A 23,159-nucleotide genomic window follows, 5' to 3' on the forward strand; every position below is an offset into this window, starting at 1 on the left:
TAAGATTGTAAGACTAAAAGTTGTTCAAACTATTCTATATTCATATAGCATATTTTCAAAAGTTCTATGCTGTAATTATCTAGAATAAAAATATATTCAATATTCAATCAATCAATAAGTATTGAGTATCTTCTATGAGCCAGACAATATTCTAGGTAGTGGCAGCAATTCAAGTACACAGAACAAAATAATCCCTGCTTGCAAAGAGCTTATATTCTAACAGGGGAGGGGTGTGTGTGTGTGTGTGTGTGCATAAAATTACATGAAAGATAATTATAAAATGAGTAAGTACAAAGACATACAAAGTAGTCTGGAAGGATACTAGTAGCCAAGAGGCTCAGGAAAAACTTAATAGAGAAACTGATGCTTGAACTGCAACTTAAAAAAAAGGATTCTACGAAGAAGACCTAAGAAGGGAGTTCATTCCAGGCATGGTAGACAGCTGGTGAAGAGTCACAGAGATAGGAAAGACAGCTTGCTGTGTGAGGAACAAAGGGAAGGCCAGTTTGGATGGATGGAAGTGTCAGAAGAGGACTAATGTTCAATTAGGCTAAAAAGATGGGCTAGGACCATAATGTGCAGGACTATAAAAGCTAAAAGGGGAATTTAAATATGATCCTAGAGGCAACAGGGGCAATAGGAAACTACTAGAATTGACTGAATAGGGGAACCACATGGCCAGATCTGCACTTGAAGAAAATTACTTTGGAAAAAGTGTGTAGGACGAACACAAGTGATAAGAGAATCAAGGTAGTAAAACCAATTAGGAGGCTGCTGTAATAATCTAGGTAAGAGCTGATGAGGGTCTGAACTGAGGTGGTAGCTATGTGAGGAGAGAGAAGCAATCATATGTAAGAAGTGTTTTGAAAGCAGATGTGGCAGGATTTGAGCACTGACTGGATATGTAGGGTAAAGGCAAGTGAGGAGTCAGGTACGTTGCTGAGATTACAAATGTAGGAGGATAGAAGAATGGTGGTGTCCTTGACAGAAATAGGGAAATTTGATAGAGGGTGGGTGTTTTGGGGGGAAAAAATTTAACTTTCTTTTAGACATGCTGGGTTTGAGATATGCCTGAAAAACATCCAAGTCTGAAATGTCCAAGAAATAGCTAGTAGTGCGGGACTAGAAATCTAGAAAGACTAAGGCTAGATATATAATTTTGGAGTCATCTGCATAGAAATAACTAAATCTATAGCAACTGATGAGGTCACAGCTACAGAGAACAGAAAAGGAAGAGAAGAGGCGCCAAGACAGAATGCTGCAGAGAGGTCAAGAAACATGAGGCCTAAGAAAAGACCTTCAGGATTGGTAATTAACTGTAATTTGGTACCAGTAATTTAGCATTACTGGTAATCTTGTAGTAAGCAATTTCATTTGAGTGATTGCAAAGGGTTGAGGAGTTAGTAAAAGGAGAGGAAGTAGAAGCAGAAAACTTTCAAGAACTTACTATATAGAATGACAACTTGAGGGGATGGTACAGTCAAATGATAATTTTTTAAGGCTAGCAGAGACTTGGGCATGTTTGAAGGCAGTGGGCAAGGAATCAGTTAACAGGGAAAGATTAAAAATTCATTAGAGAGTGAAGATGAGTGAAGATATAATCCACTGGAGAAGATGGAAGAGGACAGGGTCAAATGTAAATGAAAAGAAATTGGTCTTGGTAAGGAGAAGGCCTACCTCTTCGACAAAGACGGGGAAAAGAAGAGGCTAGCTAAGGAACATAGTAAACCTATCCAAGCAGACTTTTCTCAGTTCCAGACACTATAGCTCCTCCCTTCAGTCAGTTACATTAAAGCTATTTGGTTATGGTGATTCTACAATCCATTCTGCTCCAGATCCTACCACTGAGGCATGCTGTCCTCCTCAAGTTCCAGCTAGTGACTTAAATCCCTAATAACTTGTTTCAAGGTGGTAAGATCCGAAATCTTGTTTCCTTCACTTATTACTGCTCCCCCTACATTGAAAAATTATATGTTATCTGCCTCCAGAAGAACCTTAGTTCCTTAAGGTCAAGGGCTATTTTATTTATCTTTGCATCTCCAGTTCCTAGCACATAGTAAGTGCTTAAAAAATGCTGGATGAATTGAACAACTCAATTCAACCCACATTTATTAAAATCCCACAAAAGCACATAAGGATATAGGTCCAACAAAAGCCAATCTTCAATTTCATCAGAGTGTTATTCTACCTCTACCACTCACACACATGTGAGTTAATCAGTGTGGAGAACGCCAATTGTGAAGGATGCAGATCAGCAAAACTAATCTGTAACTTGTAGCTTACTGAGCTGCCTGAGGAACTAACAAAGTGACTTCATACATGGTCAAATACATAGTGCATATCAGAAGCATCACTTGAACTCAGTTCTTCCTCACTCTATCACACTACCTCTCTTTATGAAGGTTAGTGAGGAAATAAGGTCCAACAACTTACAAAATAAGTTATATTCCAAAAATGTGTTTTCAAGTTGGATGTTTGGAATTAAAAATGCATTTTCTCAAAGAAACACCACTATGGATGATGACTAAGTTCTAGTATGACCCACAAAATTTCATTTAACTCACGATGCCTGTGAACTATGGTGTTAGCCTTAGTTCTGGAACCTGGAATTAGGGAGCCAAGCAGTGGGAGAGAAAAGGAAGAAGAAAAGAATTTCCACCTCTTCTGGACGAGGCAGAGGGCCAACCGTAGGCAAAACTTAGAAAGAGGTAATTTGTCTTTGATATGCTTTAACCAGCACTTTTAAGCAGCTCTCTTCCACATCCTTTTATCTCCCAGGCCTCCCAAGGTGATTAACTTACTCAGACCCCATCACAGAACTTCTAAATCTGTCCCACTCTCACCTCCAAAATTCACCAATATGAATGAATAGCAAGTACCTGAGTGTTAACTATCTCCCCCCAAAACTCCCATTACTTTGTACAGCTGATTTCAGGTGGGTGGCAGAAGGAAAACAATCTAAACTCCAGCGGCTCTTATTCCTTCCAGGATCAAATATAAAATTCTGTTTTCCCTTCACAACCTGGCTCCTTCATATCTTTCCAGTCTTCAATTTTACACTTTACTAGGTTCTAGCTATTCTGACTTCTTTGTTATTCCTCCCACATGTCATGCCATCTATTGAACCTGTGTTTTTTCAATAGCTAACCTCAATTCCTATAATGCTCTTCCTCCTCATTGCCATCTCCTGGCTTCCTTCAAATTTCAACTATAATCTCATCTTCTGCAAGAACCGTTCCCAGTCTCTCTCAGTGTTAATCCCTTCCCTTTGAAATTACCTAAAATTTACCCCATAAGTACTTTATATGCATACAATTATCTACATATTATCTCCCCCATAGAATGTTAGTTCCTTAAAAACAGAGACTGCTTTTTTGCCTTTTTTTGTATCCCCAGCACTTAGCACAATGTCCAGTACATAATAAACAGTTAATAAATGCTTACTATTGTAATTCAACCAATTCTTATTTATATATGTGTAGCCCTCCACGGCATTTACAAATGAATCTCTATTTGGTGGAATTCTATCAGTTTAACAAAATGATAAATTTCAAGCAGTGCAAAGAAAAATGTTTTTATTCTGAGAAGCTAAAGGGAGGAAATTAGCTCCCTCCAAACTGCTCTTTTCTATTCTTCCTCTACTTCTAAACTTGGTGATTATTTTAAAACTTCAAGTTTTTTCGTAATAGTTCCCATGGAACAGCATCACCAATTTGCAAGTATGGATTTTTTTTTTGTTTTTATAAATCTAGGATAGTCTATATAATACAATTTCACTAATTCAGGTCTCACTGCCAGAATCTAGACAGAGTCTGGGATGAAGTTTTGGCACTCAATGAAAAAAGGCCTTTGCTAAATTAAACTGTAACAAAAATAGAAAAAGGATATTTTCCTACTTAAAAAACTATTTCTAAATACTCTAAATACTAAAAACTCATTTAGAGACAAAAGCAAGATCAGTATTAAGTAGCATCTATTTAATACCCTCCTGGTTACTTTAAGTATACAAAAGGTAAAAAAAATGGAATTTTTCCAATATTGTACAATCCAATTGTACTCTACATCAGTCTGAATTACTGAGGCTTTAATGAACACAATTTGTCCTCAAAGACAACTTCTCAAGACTTTCTTTTCTATAATGTTAAGGAACATGCAGATTCACAATGATCTATAGTGTCTCTGAATATTCCATGGCTAAAATGGTCCTTTCCTTTTAAAGTTTTGATGAAATGTTCTAAATAAACATTTTATACCATATAAGCATTTTTCCTATTTTTAACACTAATCCAGGTTTAGCCATTTAATCTATGCAGAGAATTACAGTATATATTTAGTATAGTTTTACCTTTACAAGTTCCTTAAATACAGCATGCTGAATCATTTTTCTTTTGTTTAGACCAGATGCCATTTCTTCAAGATCAATAGCAGACCTACACAACAGTGGTATTTGAGGTTTTTTAATAAAAGAAAAAACAGCAGTTAAGCCATTTCCACCTTCCCCAAAATGTGTTCCCACCGAAGAATGCCAATGTATTTGAAAGTATAGTTTAAAAATGTTCAGAAAGATTCAATCTTTTGTATGCAAGGCCCTCAATTTGAAAATTGGGTAATTTACAAGAGATAAGTACTTTACAGAAAATGTACCTATTACTTAGCTGCTTTAACTATTAATGATAATAATTCCATTTTACCTGCCTGAAGGGTGCTGGACTATGATTTCTTGAAATCCCTTCCTGTTATAAGAGCTATAATTCTATATCTGAATAGAAATCAAAAAGTTTTATTGAAAGATATTAGAAGAAAATTGTGTGCCACTATTTTTCAAACTTTCTAAACCAAAAAAGTTAAAAATATCTGTTCTGGCTGCATTACAACCACTCTCCTAATATGCAACAGAATCCTGAAAGTTTGTGTCTTTAAATTTTCCATTCAGAGAACAGGATTAAACGCCTTAGATGAGAGAAAAGTACTATATACTATGCCAGCTACTCAAGTCACACATTCTAAACAGTAATGGTTTGAGTATGAAGAGGAACAGAGAAGTTTTGATTAAGGTATAATGATTCTATGTTCTATCTGCTCTGCCACAGCCAGATCTACTTTTTAGGGGAATATTATACTTATCGAGACCAGATGGCTTACTTTACTTCCTCCTTCAACATGTAAGGGAAGGTTGAAGGGAGGCAGAAGAAAGTTATGGGATGCTAGACTCACACTCTTCAGTACAGAAGACGCTTAGCTGGATCTTTTAAATCACCTAGAAAAGGTAACATGCCCTCAAATTTCTAAGTAAACTCTCAAAAGCTGAATAGTAACAAGAAAATTCTGTTAAAAAAGGACCTGCCATTTATACCAGTGGAATGATAATCTGTAGCTTGTTCTTTGAATTATAAAAAAATTAAAATTTACATAGGGCATATATGCATAGTAATCTAAGCCTCAAAACAACCCTGTGAGGAAGGTAGCATGGGTATTACTATTCTTATTTAACCATCAATATAGAAATATACTATGGAACCCAGATTTTGAACATAATACATTTTTTTACCCTAAATTTCTTTGCAAGTAAATAATTTCTGTAGTTTCTAGGTAATTCCTTTCTACAGCACAAGCAAGAATTTTGTTGTACCTGACTTTATTTAACTTACTTGACATTTTCTCGGAGCTGCTTCACCAACTTAATATTAACATCGGCTTCCAATAAGGCCGTGCAGACTTCTTTTAGCATAGCATTTAAAACCTAAAAAAGAAAACTTGCTATTAGAAACCACCACCTTTTCATTTCAATCATAACCATAAAAACAATAGTCACAAAATCACTCTAATTTATTAGTTTAAAAAGGTAAGGCAATACCCTATTTTGTTACAAAGTACAGGAAGATGAAAGAATCAATGCCCTTAGGATTAATTTATTGATACGTTTTAGCATGACACTTACCAAATTTCCAAACAATGCTCCCCTTCACCCCCACAATAAAGCAAATTTCTCAGAGTTTACTCATGTTTGAAAGAGCGATATATCCTTTAACCACGACAATAGTACAAACACTGTACAAACTACAACTAAAGGAGCAACTAGGTGGCGCAGTGAGTAGAGCACTGACCTTGGAGTCAGGAGAACCTGAGTTCAAATCAGACCTCAGACACCTGACACACTTACTAGCTGTGTGACCTTGGGCAAGTCACTTAATCCCAACTGCCCTGCCTTCTCCCCTCCAAAAAAAAAAGGGCAAAAAAACCCAACTAAAAAGTATTTTGTTGCTTCTCAATGTGAACTTTACTTACATTGTATATATTGTTGTTTTAGCTGTTTGCTTTATTTTACATCACTTTATATAAATCTTCACAAACTTCTTTAAATTCTTCATATTTTTCACTCCTTACAGAACAGTGTGGTTCCATTATAGCCATAAAACATAATTTGTTAAGCTATTCTCCTTCCTCAACAATAAATTGTTCCCATCCCTCAATCACTAGGCACATACATATTTTTAAATAACTTTTTAGTCACAAGTACCATTGCAATGAATGTTTCTGTATATGAGAGTCTCTTCCTGACATCAACGACTTCTTTGGGGTACAGTCTCAAAAGCAGGCTCTCTGGACCAAAGGGCATAAACAATTCGATAATTTCTTTTGCACAATTCCAAATTGTTCTATAGAATGACTGTGCTCACCCAAAGCTACATCCATCACTAATTGTGTCTTTCTTCTCACAGGCCCCTTCCAACAGTGAATTTTCTCATCTCTTAACATCTTTCCTAGCTTCATGATTATGAGATAATATTTAAAGGTGACTGAAATTTACTCTTCTCTACTAGCAGCTGTGAACATTTTTTAAACATTTGATTACTGACAGGTTTGTATTTCTTCTTTAGAAAACTGCTCAAATCCTTTAACCTTTTCTCTGTTTGAGAGTTTTGTTTCAATTATCTACTGATTTTGGATGTCTTTAGTAAAAAAGGTTTCCCTCCCAATCTACATGCTTTCTTCCACTTTTAGTTGCACTGTTATAAGAGCAAATGGTTTTTAGTTTTGGATAATCAAGATTGTCTGTTTTGTCTTTTATGATTTTTTCTATCCTAACTTTGGATACGATTTTTTGCCATGTTCATAATGATGAAAAATATCCTTACAAGTTCCTTTAAATTTTTATGATGATTTAAAAAAAATTAGATTGTTTATCCATTTAGAATTTATTGTGGGGTTAAGATGCAGATCTAAATCTATTTTTCTTTCTTTTTTTTTTTTTGAAAGGGGGCAATCGGGGTTAAGTGACTTGCCCAGGATCATGCAACCAGTAAGTATCTCAGGCCAGATTTACACTCAGGTCTTCCTGACTCCAGGGCTAGTGTTTTATCCACTGTGCCCCCTAAATCTATTTTTCACCAGACTGTTTGCCAGTTTTCCCGGCAGTTCTTGTCAGATAACAAATCCAAATTTGTTGGATTTGTTATAAATCCTTAGTTATCTTCTTGGGTTTATGAAATACTAGACTACTATGTGTCTGTATTTCCAGGGCTAACTTATCTAGTTTATTCCACTGAATTGCTTTCCTATTTTTAATGCAGCAGCAAACAGTTTGATAAATACTGCTTAGTAATTAGAGTTAGGATCTAATAGCACCAAGCTCTACCTCTTTCTGCGTTTTTTTATTTTATCAATTGACATCCTTGACCTTTTCTTACAAATGAATTTTTCACTTTGTCAAATTCTATTTAGTAATTCAATTGATACAACACTAAATAATTCATATAGTGTCTTTTTAAAAATATATTGGTATTGCCCAGCTATAAACAAGTCTTTGTGCAATTATTTTTTTTAACCTGTAAAGAATTTGTTGCCATGGTATTTATCTAATTCTCACATGTACCTTAGGAGATTAATTCCCATATACTTAGGTCTTTTGTTATCTTTTATTCAATATCATCATAGTTTTCCTTAGTATCCTTCCCCTTACCTGTTTCAGGGAGCCATCCAATATAACAAGTAGTATTTTAGAAGGGCAGGGTAGGGAAGAGAAGAAGGGAAGAAGGAAGGAAGCAAGGAAGGAAGGAAATAACTGGCACAATTGATCAATGTGAAAAAGTCTAAAAACATCTGCAAAGAGAGCCTCCCACCTATACAAAGGGATGGGTTGGGGGATATCCTCTCACTACTCTTCTTTTGAATCATACTTGATCTATATAATTTTGCTATATTCACTTTTGATTTTTGTGTGTGGTTGTTCTTTTCATTTACATTGTCTGGGATAGCTAGGTGGCACAGTAGATAAGAGTGCCAGGCCTGGAGTCAAGAAGACTCATCTTCCTGAGTTCAAATTTGGCCTCAGACACTTACTAGCTGTGTGACTCTGGGCAAGCCACTTAACACCGTTTGCCTCAGTTCCCTCACCTGTAAATGAGAATGGCAAACCACCTCGGTATCTTTGCCAAGAAAACCCCAAAACTGGGGTCACAGAGTTGGACACAACTGAAAAACAACTGAGCCACAACAAAAGTCATTATCTATATATTTTTTGCTCTGCTTTACTCTTTAGTCAATTCATACAGACATTTTCATGCTTCTTTGTATTCATCATTTCTTGCAACATGGTAATTTTCAATACATTTATGTACCCTAATTTGTTTAGCCCTTCCCCATTCAACGGGCATCTACCTTCTTATTTTGGTGTTTTCTTAAACAGCATTTCTCTGTCCATTTTTTCCTCCTCAGTTTTGTTGGCAACATAAAGAAAGGCTAATGATTTTTGTGGATTTACCTTTTTTCTGCTACTTTATCAGTACGAATGTTTTTGTCGTTGATTTGCAATAACAATATAAAGTCAACATAGAGGGATAACCAATCTTGAGTCAAATACAAATCATTGTTGGTGTAATAAAAGAACAATAACCCTCCTTTTCCTGTTCATTATCAGGAAACTAACTTTTTTTCATGGACTAAATTTTCTGGAGTCTTCTTGACACACTATCATACCATCTGAAAAGAGATTTATTTGCTTCTTCTTTGCCCATTTTTATCCCTTTAATTTTACTTTCTTTTCTTTTTGCTATATATCTAGTACTTTTAGGACCAAAGAATAGGGGTAACAGTAAGTAGCCTTGCTTTACTCCTAATTTTAATGGGAAAGATGTCCTGTAGTTATAAAAAATAGTTTTAGATAGATACTTTTGATCATATTAAGGAAAAGTACTTTTATTTTTAATCATTATCCTTTGCTAGGCCTTCAGATAAGACAATCTTTTTATTCTACAATGAATTAACTACCATCATTTCATGACTCATTTCAATGTAATAGTTTAAAGGGCAAACAAGTTCCAAGTCCTCGGGATTTACACATCACGTTTTTCAATTAAAGAGAACTATATAGGCAATGCTGTGTTATCTAAGAATTATATAAGAAACCCAGGGTGCCGTACGGAAGTCAGCTACACAGCTGCTTCTTTGTAACATTAACACTTTGATGGTTACAGTTACATTTTTTGGGAGCAAGGGAAATGATCAACTATTTTTTTAGTATCTGAATGTACTCAACAGGCATAATCACATTTTCCCCACCAAAAAAAAATTGTAAGATTTGGACTTCTAAAGACAGAAAATAAATGATGAAACAATTTCTCAAAACAAATTATTTGGTTTTATTAGTGAATGTCTTAGTGTAACCATTCAAGAAATCTTTCCATAAACACATCAATGACCAACTGATGGCTCTGGAGGAAAAAGTGAGGCTGGTGACCTTGCGCAGCCCTCCTATATTCAAATCAAAGTCAACTGCAAGTCACATCATCATTTCCCTGATGTCATGGTCCCCTTTGAGAACAAAGGACAAACACAATGGCCAACAAAGAATTCAGAAAAACTATAAAATTAAATAATGCACTAAATATTTATACAAATTAAAAATATGCAGTATTCATTTGGACAAATATTTTCAAACTTTTATAATCATTACAAAAATAATGCATACAACATGGTAAGGCATTAATTAGCCTTTACCATTAGCACTATCTCCATTTTACAAATAAGAAAAATTATCACCAAAAAGGTTAAGCACCATGAGGAAGTTAGCTAATCTGAAATTACTTCAATTTCTCATGACTCATGTTTCGATGATTAAGAATGAAGAAATAAGAGGTTCCAAATTAGAGTATGGAAAACCTTATATTTCTAAGGCCGATGAGGTTTTTTTATTCTAGCACAACAATAAATGTACATTCCCTATTTTTAACTAAGCATGCTCCCTGAAGGCCTATGAAGTTCTACTCACATTCACAAAGAAAAGGCTTTGTGGAAACGGCCCTGCCCTTCTATTCCAGGAGTTCCTTCTTTGGGCTATTAAGAAAGAAGCCCCTACATAAGGTTTGAAAATTGTGTTTCTTGTATGTTACCATCCATGAGAGGCTTTACCATTCCACGTATATAAAACTACATCACGAAGAATAGAACTTTCTGGCGTAGAGTATGCATATTTTTAAAGGTAATACTAACCCTACAGTTTACCTAGGCACTCTACCCTTAGTGTCCAGGCTTTGATACCTATCAATCAGTGAACAATGTATACCACAGAAGGAAAAACAGAGAAGCTGACCACTCAATAGTTACATTGTTTCCTATCAAGTACTCCTCCGGCATCAGTTTTCCTTGTCATTCACACAAAGAAAACAGAAAGTTTTATAGGGTCAGACAGGTTAAATACTACTAGTTTCATATGTTATCTGCCAATATCCACTGAAAGGAAAAATTAGGAAACATTATTCTTTTATTTATACTTAATTCTAAAAATTAAATAAGTTAAATTAATTATATATGTCTTGAGCAGTAATAACATATCAAAGTGTAGAACGAGTCTGGCCCCCTGATGCAAAATTAAATACTCACAAAATTAAAATATACTTGAAAAATTGAACAAATTTTATTTGCTAATAGCTGATCGTAGAATATAGCTAAGGCAGAATGTCAGAAAAACAATTTACTTGCTCGCATGAAGTATATATGTAAAGAATAATTTGTGAAAATGCTAATTACTCTTCCCTTCTCTAGGTATTAGTTATGGATATTCCAATATCCCAAAAGCCAAGAGAGAGTATGTTACAATGAAAATAGTAAAACTAAAAATAAGAACCTTCACAGATCCTAGGTAATATCAGCCTCTGAAAATAAAAAAAAATAAGGGAATTTACATAGGAAATGAAATGTATTTCCATCATCAACAATTAGGAAAAGGGAGAAATGAGATGACAAGGGACTGAGATTAAAGAATGTTCAAAAGAATAAGTTTTAAAGCTTAACGTGTTATTGAAGGAGGAGATGAGGTGTCAAATTTAGGCGAGCCTAGTAGTTAGATCAGAAAGGGAGACAACAACACTAGATCTAAGTTAATGTCAAAAGGGCGTATTATCTACTTTTTTGTGCCAAAGTTTTAATTAATTATTTCTAGGAAAGTGAGGTTAAAAATAAGCTGACAAAATAATCCTACACTCTATACTCAGCTTTTGGATTTTGTCTGACAAGTAAATCTCATAAAAATAAACACAAGCACAAGTAGTACCAGTGCTATTGCTCCCGCTTCACCTCAGGAGAACAAGTACAAGTCTAAGTGGTAGCCTAGACCAGAGGGATCAAACACAGGGCCCACAGGCTTAATGTAGCCTACAACACTCTCTGAAATCAGATGAAAAAGTTGGGAAATGATTTAATAAAATAAATAAAAATGCAATAAAACATAGGTAATGTTAATATATGGTTTTTTAAGTCAATATGTGGTCTACAGGGATCCTTACTATGGTTTAGCAGCCCCTTATTTCTATTTGATTTTGACACCACTATAAAATTTTGTGTCATAACCAATAACATACCTCTTCATTGATAATGGTGGCATTGCTCAATGATCGTAGTGCTGAGGTTATTTTTCTTCCGAGATCTGCTAACACCATCTTGGCAGTTTAATACAACCTTAAAAAGCAACAAACAAAAACAAAAAACATTAAAAAGAAAAACTTGAAGCAAGAAGTATCATAATACAAACAATTTGAATTTGGATTTTCTTTTTTTTTTTGGAGGGGGGAAGGCAAGGCAATTGGGGTTAAGTGACTTGCCCAAGGTCACACAGCTAGTAAGTGTGTCAAGTGAATGAGGCCTGATTTGAACTCAGGTCCTCCTGACTCCAGGGTCAGTGCTCTACTCACTGTGCCACCTAGCTGCCCCAAATTTGGATTTTCTAGCCAATTTTCAATAATTATAAAAACTGGATTTGGTGAGACTGGTTTTGTCACTTGCAATAGATTTTATTTTGGAAAGGCAGCTTACTACAGGGGATACAGTGCTAGACTTGGAGTCAGGAAGCCCTGGGTCTACATACCACTTCAGATATTATTGGCTGTAAGACCCCATGCAAGATACTTAACCTCTTCTTGACCTTAATTTCCTCCTTGACCTTAATTAAATTCCTGTAAAATAAGGAAATGGGACTTGATGGTAGTTAAAGTCCTTTCTAGCTCTAAATCTATGATACTATGATTTTGAAGAGACTACTTAGAGAAGGAAAAAAATTAAGCATTAAGGAAATTATAGGTCCTAATCAAGAATCTCTTTGTTATACCTTGCAAAAAAGAGATACTAAAAATAGGTTCTGGAACAGAAGATATATTTATCCTATCACACCAAGAAAGTATTTATTCTAGATTTTACTTGCCACTGTTGGAAAAGCCACATTCAAAAAAAAACCTAGCAAAAAAGCACACAGCTAACTCCATTAAAAAAAGATCATCCACAGCATTTATTATATGTGACGATTGATGGTGAATGCCTTGTTAGCTCATAGTCTTTCTGTTAACTCACCATGTTGACAATTCTTTATTTACTTTTAGCATCACTGACAAGGAAGGAAGTTTTGAGGTTGCTGCTCATACACTGTAGTTTATATACTAAGAAAGGCCTTTTATTTGATTTTTTTCTCCCGAAGGGTAGGATTTACATTTTGCCTTCATTTATAGTCAAATCTTATTTGAATAACACACTCAATCTGTTATATTTGATCTAAAAATGATAAGCTACAATTTAGAGCAGACAGTTATTAATGTTTCTAGGATCTACCATTAGATCACTTCATTAATGACTGATTGAAGCACTTCCTTGCTGGCTTCAGAAAATTCACATAACTTTGGTCCATATTTTTGTAGAAACTAAATGTAGGCCTGCGTTTCCCTTCACACATCAAAACAACATCCTGAGACATCTACACTCACTTATCCACTACTATGAAGATCATATCTGGGCACTTTTCAAAGCAAATGAAACAAAAGTTTACTGTGCCTAAACTATATCAAGTAGATGAGAAGTCAAGTACTATCAATTTTTCTCTAGCCTTTTTCAATTCTAATCAAAACCTTCCTTGCTTTTTCTTTCACCATTTTGCATCTGACAGAGCTTCGTAGCTCTAGGAGATTAACTAGTGAGTGAGGGAAGAGCAATTAAGAGTCTATCTAGAATTAGGTCTAGTGGAATACTGCTAGCCATTAAGATCAAAGAAATACTGGAGGCTTCACTTTACAATTCTTTTATTTTTTTTTAACCTAGTATTTTATTTTCCCCTAACATGTAAAAACAATTCTTTTTTAAAACTGAGTTCCAAATTCTTTCCTACCTTCTCCACCCCCTTCTTTGAGAAGGTAAGCAAATGAAATAGTTTCCAGTTAAGAAGATAAGAAAAGGAAGTCACAGGTGTCTCTGGTACTCCATTTACAGGAATATTCTCCCTTCATCCATACTTTGTTAGTCTTTTGAGTCGTGACAGTTTCTTTTTTCCCACCTGGTTGCACTACTTTGTACTTCATCATGCCCGGAGAAACATCATCATCCTTCAAGATCAAATCAGCCATGGTACTCATACCTCAGCAGTACCCTTTACCTTGGGACCCCTCTGAATGGGAAGTGGATTGAAGAGCTCCTTCTCAAAACTCCACTTAAGGACCCCCTACCTTCCCAATATGAACTGGATATGACTGAAACAAGTGAACTGCTTCCTACCCTTCACCTACTGGCCCCAGGCTAGCCATTTCTTCATTTCCCATAGGGCTGCTCTACTCTGGAAGGCATCACGCCCCCTGCATCACACCCACCCACCTAACTCCACTTCCCTTTCCCTACCCACCCTTTTCAAATGTCTTTTGTGTTGTCTTGAGAGCAGGGACTGTCTTTTTTTCTCATGTTTGTATCTCAGCACTCAGCACAGTACCAGGTGCTTGGTCAAGAAAACAGTCATCCTACACCTGATATCTACTGCTGTTAAGTTTATCTGAAATATTCATCTTTTGTCAATTTTAAACTCTTATTTTCATCTGCAGTTCCTTCCTCCTCAAATCCTTCCCAACTCACTGAGCATGGTCTCTATCTACTACACTCTCCTCTATAGCACCAGAAAACACAAGTGAATCAAATAACACAATATTTATCAGGGCTGTCCAACCTTAGATTATCTTAGGGCCGCATTAAAATAAAATAATTATTCAAGGACTGCATCCAGAATAAAAAATACAGTACACTAATAGAAAGTGGGGGAACCCACGTCATCAGTATGACAGGCAAAGGCATGAAGCGTGAAAGCAAACACAAAACAACAAAGCGACAACACAACAGTATAAAGGTAGGTGCATACTGAGTAGTCTGCATCATACAGACGGAACGCATCCCTCAGATTGATTGAAAATTCTGTGTGACATACTCCGTCTGTAATACTGCTTAAAAACACCAAAGAAAATTAACATCAACATTAGTGATGGAATTAAAAAATCTAATATGCACTCCACGCAAGTTATTATTTTATTTTTTCACTCGTGAAAATTAAAACCCACAGACAGGCCGCATAAAATCGCACTGTGGGCCCTGACATACATATATATTTATAGATATGTTTATTGCTATGTATGTATATATATACACACATATGTACATATATCATATTACTATACTGTAACATAAAATTAGTACAACAGAATTTTATATGATATTAATAATTACATATATAATTTTACTCTGAAGTAAAAATTTTCATCCCACTCTCTTTTCTTCGCTGTATGAACAAAAATGAAAAAGCATTTTGAAAACTGATGTACCTCCGGCTTTCAAGCAATTTTAAAATTCTAGTCTTTCGAGGTTAATGGTAACTTATCTAATAGTCAACTCTTTCCTAGTTCCTCAGAAATTCTTCCTCAACACATATACACACACTTGCCCAAGTAGAAACAGTGGCCCAGCAAGACACTGCTATTGACTCTTACTTGTTAGCTTCCCTGGCCCAGGACCTTCCTGTTTTGTTTTGTTTTTGCTAATCATCTTAAGAGAAAGATCTTGCTCTCCCAAGTCCCAGGTATGTCACTAGTTAAGTAAGATTTTGTCAGATTTCCTGGGCTTAAATTATTAAATGGAGATTATTATAATATCTATGAAGGTAAACTGTGAGTTGAAAAAAGGATTTTAAAACATCTATAAAAATGAGGTACAAATCCTTCATTACACCGATGGGCAAGCTGAAAGCCCAAAGAAGAGGAATGGATTGCCCAAGTTCATACAAGTTAGCTGCAAAGCAATCAAAACCAGAAGCTAGGTCCCTTCCTATTGTCTGTCATACTCCCTCATATTCTGTAAGGATGAAACAAACATGAAAAATTCTGAAAAGACTGATGACAAAATATAACATTCTAAACAGCGGCAGTATTATCATTGTTCCATTTCCCAAGTACAGTACATGGAAGTAAGGCACCAGAGGATAAGGCTCCTGACAGTGCTCTGAGGTCTCCTTCCTTAGAGAAAAGTCACAGAGAAAACAACCCTGTGGCTTCGAACACAAAGACAAAAGACATAGATCTCAGGGTTTAAAGGGAAGCCTGGTGTTGTAGAAAAGTCCTGGCTAGGAAATCAGAAGACCTGGTTTCTAGCCCCAGTTCTCCTAGTTTCCAGTGCAATGCCTTATACAGACTAACTATAAATACATCTAACCAACAAAAATGTAAGAGATGTATTCCCTTACTTATTCTGTCTGCCAACTAGATATACTATCTATACCTACCAAATCTGGAGACATTGAAAGGTCTCTTTGAGCTCAGTCTGATTTTAAATTACCCTTTAGAGGAGGAAAAAACAACCTTATTGCTCCTCTAATGAGATAAGAAGTGATTTCATACTGGGCTAATTTTAAAAGGGAAATTAGCAGTCAGTGAGCAGTGGACAAGACCACTATGAAACAAGTTTTTGTTTCTTTAGAAATCATGCTTATGTCTCTTTGTTTTTGCCTGTGGAGATGTTTTTTTTAAAAATAAATTCTTGACATTCTTTGATATTACTTTGCCTGTTATTTCCCATTGCATCTCTTTACCATCACAGAGAGCCAGTCCTTATAACAAAGAAAAAGATAAATTGGACAAAACTAACCCTGGCAGTAATGAACCACATTCAGTCTCTGCAAATAAAGCAGGAAGATAATTTCACCTATCTCTTCTTTGGTGTCAAGCCTGGCCTTCACTGTTTCATAGTATTCAATTTTAATTGATGTATTGATATTTCAATTTACAATATTGTGTTCAGTGTGTATTCTTTTTTTCTGGTTCTCCTTCACTCTGCATCAGTTCATGTGTCTTATGTTATTATGCATAATCATCATTTCTTAATACAATATTTGATTACATCATGTACCACAATATGTTTAGACATTTCTCAAATAATGAACTTCAATTTTGTTTCTAGTTCTTTGCTATAGCAAAAGTGTTAATATTAATACTTTGATGTATTGTATATAGATGGGACCTTTTTTGGCCACTGACTTCCTACAGTCATTTTCTTTGCACAATTTCAAATTGTTTTCCAAAATGGTTGGATCAATTCATAGCTTCACCAAATTATTAGTATGTTCCCTTCTGCCACAGTCTTTTCAATGCTATCCCCACCTTTTCTCATCTTTGACTACTGGGCGGCTGGGGGCGGGGGGGATGGACAAAGCAAATCCTCAAAGTTGTTTTTATATGAATTTCTCCTATTAGTAATTATTTGAAGCAATCTTCCAGAAGGTTGCTAATACTTTACAGTTCTTTTGAGAACTATCTGTTCATATCCTTTGACCACTTATCCATCGGGTAACAACTTTTAATGTTAATTTCTTAAATATTGTGGATCTATGTTGCAGAGAAGGTAGTATAGGAAGGTTCTTCATCCTAGAATTTCACATAACAATGAAATCACAGATCCAATTGGTCCCTATCAGATGCTTATCAGAATTTTTGATGCAAAGGCTATTTTCCCCCAATCGACTTCTTTATCCTAGTTGTGTTAATTTTCTTGTGCAAAGGCTTTTCAATTTCATGTAATCAAAATTATTTTTCTGATTGCCTCTATTATCTGTTCGGTTAAGAATTCTTCTATCCACTGCTATAAAAAGTTAACTGGATATTTTGATATACTCTTCTCCTTTTTCTCTTATACTTTAATCTTTAATATTCAGGTTACTTGTTATTGTCTACTATTATCATCTGAGCTTATTGCAGTAGTGTATTATTGTCTTAAGATGTAGGTCTAAACCTAATTTCCAGTTTTCCCAGCAATTCGTATCAAATAGTGATGTTTTGTCTCAAACAATTTATGTTCTTAGGGCTTTTTTTTTTAGTTGATTCTAAACGAGATTTTTTTTGAAATCTTTCTGAAATTCGCCCTCTTAAGGTAAAAGAGAAAAAAATATTCCAGTAGAGTAAAAAAGAATAAAGAAAAACATAGAGGAAAGAAAATAAAAAGCACCTCTGGGAGAGAATGATTAAAATAATCAGGACAAGAAAAGAGGCATTTAAAAAGATATAAAAGACATTTTTTCTTTTTTTTCTGAAAAATTTTTTTCATTTATTTAATATTTAGTTTTCAGCATTGATTTTCACAAGAGTTTGAATTACAAATTTTCTCCCCATTTCTACCCTCCTGCCCACTTCAAGATGGCATATATTCTGGCTGTCCCGTTCCCCAGTCAGCCCTTCCTTCTGTCACCCCACTCCTCTCCCATCCCCTTTTCCCTTACTTTCTTGAAGGGCAAGATAAATTTCTACGCCCCATTGCCTGTGTATCTTATTTCCTAGTTGCATGCAAAAACTTTTCTTTTTTGTTTTTGAACGTCTGTTTTTAAAACTTTGAGTTCCAAATTCTCTCCCCTCTTCCCTCCCCAACCACCCTCCCTAAGAAGGCAAGCAATTCAACATAGGCCACATACGGATCATTATGTAAAACCCTTCCACAATACTCATGTTGTGAAAGACTAACTATATTTTGCTCCTTCCTAACCTATCCCCCTTTACTGAAGTTTATCCCTTGACCCTGTCCCTTTTCAAGTGTTTGTTTTTGATTGCCTCCTCCCCCTGTCTGCCCTCCCTTCTATCATCCCCCCCTTTTTTATCTTCTTCCTCCTTCTTTCCTGTGGGGTAAGATACCCAATTGAGTGTGTATGGTATTCCCACCTCAGGTCAAATCCGATGAGAGCAAGATTCACTCATTTCCCCTCACCTGCACCCTCTTCCCTTCCTACAGAACCACTTTTTCTTGCCACTTTTATGCGAGATAATTCACCCCATTCTATCTCTCCCTTTCTCCCTCTCTCAATATATTCCTCTCTCATCCCTTAATTTGATTTTATTTTTTTAGGTATCATCCCTTCATATTCAACTCATCCTGTGCCCTCTGTCTATACACACACACACACACACACACACACACACATATATGCATATTCCCTTCAGCTACCCTAATACTGAGGTCTCATAAATTATACACATCGTCTTTCCATGTAGGAATGTGAACAAAACAGTTGAACTTTAGTAAGTCCCTTGTGATTTCTCTTTCTTGTTTACCTTTTCATTGCTTCTCTTGATTCTTGTGTTTGAAAGTCAAATTTTCTATTCAGCTCTGGTCTTTTCACTGAGAAAGCTTGAAAGTCCTCTATTTTATTGAAAGTCCATATTTTGCCTTGGAACCCAACATTTTCTAAAATACTTTCTACGTACCAGACACTGCGTTAGGAGTTGGGGATACAAAGACAAAGCAAGCATACACAACTGAATTCATTCCAAATACGAGGTTCATAGACTTAGACTTGGAAAGGGAGCTTATTGGTCCAATCCAACCCCATCATTTTAAAGATGAGGATACTGAGGCCTGGAGAGGTTAACTAAGTTGCCCAAAGGTCACACAGTTTAGAAGGATCTACTTACTGCGAAGTTAAAATACTTGAAAGAGTGGTTACTTCACAGAAAATGAGTGAAACATTGTTACTTGTCCAACTCTATTACTAAACTATCATTGTTCACGTAACTACTCTGCTTCCAAGTATATGGCAGAGATAAATTTATTCTCTAGTTACCTTGTCACAATGCTGTTTGTGACACCACTATTAGCTGTCTTAGAAATCATGTCATAAACATATCATTCTATGTTCTAAAGGAGTCTTGGGTGGTCTTTCTTTTCATGAGTCACTCACTGTCTTATTCTGACTACTGCAATCCATGTCATGGTTTCAATGCTATTAATATAGGAATGTCCACCTGTCTAAGTTGATACTGTGATGGATCAAATCTATGTTGTTACCGTGGTTACTCTTATTCTTGTTATTATTATTTATGGCACGCTATAAATGCAAATGCAACTTCTTTTTGAGAGACTCCTTTCCTCGACTCTTCTCTCCTAGATTACTGCGAGAAACTCCAAATTTGGTCTCTCTGCCTCAAATTTCTCCCTACTCCAGGCTATGCCCCACACAGCTGCCAAAGCGATTTCCTAATGAGCAGATCTGACCATGTCACTCCTATACTGAAACAATTCCACTGACCCTCTATTGCCTCTAGAATAAAACAGAAACTTCGGTTTTTTAAATCCCTTTTGAACCTGGATGTAATCTATTATTGCTCCAGCCTTACTGTTTACTATACAATCCAGCCAAATTGGTCTTCCCTCCATTCCTCAAACAAGATGCAGCACCTCTCATTTATTTCTTTTCACACTCAATAGTGTCTCATGCCTGAAAAGCGTATTCCCTCCTCTCTTCCACATTATAGAATCCCACTCCTCCTTCAAGATAAATAGCTCAAGTACCACTGTCCCTCTATACGTAGCTTTTCCTGATCTCACTCCAACTGCTAGTAGCCTCTCTTGAAAGAGATCATTTTAGAAAAACCTGGGGAGAAGGGCATGAATTGATGCAGAGTAAAGTAAGCTGAACCAGGAGAACAATTTATACAATAACAGCAACACTGTAAAGACAAACTTTGAAACTCTTACATACTTTGATCAATGCAAAGGACAACTACCATCTGACACAGAGTTAAAGATAAAGAATGAAACTAATATTTTTGGACATGCTCAATGTTGGAATGCATTTTGCTTGATGGTATATCTCTTACAAGGATTTTGTGTAGAGGGTTATGAGGAACAGACAGAAGTAGAGTTTGGTTGGATAGCAGAGTGTGGGAAGGAAAGTAATATCCAATGAGGTTGGAAAGATAGGTTAGGACAGGGATCCACTAGAGTTTACTAAATGTGTGATGACGTGGTCAGATCTGTGATTGAGGAAAATCAGTTTGGGAGCTGTGTAATGGATAGCTTGGAGTAGAAAAAGACAAGGTAAGGAAATCAAGTTGGAGACCATTCCAGTAATCTAGGTGAGAGGTGATGAGGGACTGAACTAAGTGGTGGCTGTGTTAACAGACCGAAAGGGAAAGGGAAAGGGGTCAGATGAGAAAAATGTTGTGGAAGTAGAAAAGGCAAAGTTTGGATCCACTGCAAATTCATCTCATCAAATCTAATCCCTATGGGTCATGAAAGCTGCATGGCATCTTTTTATTCTTTCTAAATTGACTCAGTTTTGCCCTCCTCCCACTGGTTGTTCCACACATCTCCTACACCCTCTCCTACCTCCTCTCTCTCAGCAGAGAACCTTGTCCCACTACTTTATAAAGAAAAGAGGGGACTGGCTTTAAGCTCCTTCCCCCCATTTACCTTAAAACCTCTTGACATCATCCCCCATTGTTTTTTCCTTTACTTTTTTACATGTCCCACTTCAGACAAAGAGGTAGTGGCCCTTCTCTTCAATGATGCCAACCCTTTTACTTGTGCCTTTAATATCTAGTCCAAGAACTTGCCTCTTCCATCATTTAATCTTCCATCTTTCTTTATATATTGCATACAAACAGGAACAAGTTTTTCCGTGCTCCCTCCCCTCTCTCATCCTTAAAAAAAAATGAAAAAAAAAAACTTTAATTCAAGCCTGTCATCCCCTGAAGCTATCCTCCTATATATAGCCCTCTTCTTCTTAACAGTCAAACTTCTAGCAAAAGCCATCTTAAAACTCATTGCTTCCAATTTCTTCACCATCCACTTATGTCTAGCTTCCAAACTTCACTCAAGTGAAATTATTTGCTCCAAGGTTACCATGGTTTATGCCCAGTAGAGTGTAAGCCTCTTGAAGGTGGGCAGTATACCATTTTTGTCTGTATCCCCAGTGTCTACCATACCATTAAAAAATGTCTACTGAGCACTGGCTCTGGAGTCAAAGAAGCTGGGCTCAAATTCAATCACAATTTTTACTACGTGAACTTGGGTGGGACATTTAATCCCCTTGGGCCTCTAGTTTCCTCATCTATAAAATGAAAAGAGTTCAATGAAAAGTGTTCAAATTAAAGATACTTGAGGTCTCTTTCAGTTCTAGAATCTTTGGCCCTAAGATCCTACGAAAACTAAAAATCCCCTAATTGCTAAATATGAAAATATTTTTCTCAGACTTAATTCTGCTTAGTCTCTCTTTAGCTTCTGATACTGCCTCCTCCTGGATATTCTGTTCTCTCTTGACTTTTGTGTCACTGCTCTCTCCTAGTTACCTCACATGTCCCTGTAATCAGGGGTTCTTATCCTGGGGCCTATGAATTTAATATTTTAATATCTGTATTTCAATATAATTGGTTGTTTTTGTAATCCAATATATTTTGTTTAAAAACATTACTCTGCTATACCCCAAAGAAATCAAAGGGAAAAGGACCTATATGTACAAAAATCTATAGCAGTTCTATTTGTGTGTAGGCAAAGAACTGGAAACTGAGGAGATGCCTATCAATGGGGCTGAATGAGTTGGGGTATATAATTGTGACAGAATACTATTGTATTGTAATAAATGATAAGCAGGATGGTTTTAGAATAATCTGAGAAGACCTACATAAACTGAGGCAAAGTGCAGTGAGCAGAACCAGGAAAATACTATACATAGTAACTGCAATATTGTAATAATGATCAAATGGGAAAGACTTTACTCTGATCAATATGATGATCCAAGACAATTCTGAAGGACTCATGATGAAAAATTCTATCTACCTTCAGAGACAGGACTTATTAAAGCATACTTTTTTCACTTTTTAATGTTTCTTGCTTTCTTATTTATCTCTTACCTAGCTATCTTTTTATTTATTTGCAGCATGGCTAATATGGAAATATGTTTTGGATGACTTCCCATGTATAACTCATATGGTGTGCCATCTTAAGAGGTTGGAGGGTGGTGGGAGGGAGGGAATTTGAAATTCAAAACATTTTTTAAAAATAAATGTTATAAATAAGTAACTTAATGCTAATAATAATTTTTGAAAAATTACTCTCAGAAGGGGTCCAGAGATTTCACTAGACTGCCAAAGGGGGCCCTGATATAAAAAAAAAAAAAGCTTTAAAAACACTTGCTGCAGATGGTCTGTAGGCTGAAAATACTTTTTGCTTCTGAAAAAAAAAAGTTCTTTTTCAAAATTTAGAAGCATATAGGTTAAAAGTTAGAAGGGGCTTTAGCAATAATCTAGTTATGACCCCTTCCTTTTTAAAGATTTTTAAAGAAAATAAGTCTCAGGTTATATATTTTGACTCACTGCTGTCTTACTAAAAAAAAAAAAATAACATAAATCTTCCACATAATTCCAGTTTGGTGGCTGTGTTTGGTTCAGTTTGTTGGGGCAAGAGCCTCATCTCTCTCCCCACTTCCCCTTTTCCTTCTTGCCTCAACTTAGACCACTGTCTTTCCTACTGGTGAAGCTGCACTGGGTAGTAGTGCTTAAAGTGCTGGAGCTGAAATCATAAAGACTTGCATTCAAATTCTGTCTCAGATGCTTGCTAGC

General features: G+C 35.9%; 1 protein-coding gene across 2 annotated transcripts in view; it reads right to left on the reverse strand.

Moving 5' to 3' along the window:
• The window catches only part of SRP54 (signal recognition particle 54), a 54,537-nt gene that overhangs the window by 26,054 nt on the left and 5,324 nt on the right, over window positions 1-23,159 (reverse strand). For both annotated transcript variants that reach the window (XM_036749344.1, XM_036749343.1), the window contains exons 2-4: window positions 11,856-11,952; window positions 5,649-5,740; window positions 4,346-4,430 (exon numbers count right to left, since the gene is read on the reverse strand). In XM_036749344.1, the coding sequence (XP_036605239.1) occupies window positions 4,346-4,430; window positions 5,649-5,740; window positions 11,856-11,933 (255 nt within the window). In that variant the 5' untranslated portion in view covers window positions 11,934-11,952. The remainder of the gene's footprint in view (window positions 1-4,345; window positions 4,431-5,648; window positions 5,741-11,855; window positions 11,953-23,159) is intronic.

Source organism: Trichosurus vulpecula, chromosome 3 (assembly GCF_011100635.1).
Source record: "Trichosurus vulpecula isolate mTriVul1 chromosome 3, mTriVul1.pri, whole genome shotgun sequence".
In the NCBI taxonomy this organism is placed as follows: domain Eukaryota; kingdom Metazoa; phylum Chordata; class Mammalia; order Diprotodontia; family Phalangeridae; genus Trichosurus; species Trichosurus vulpecula.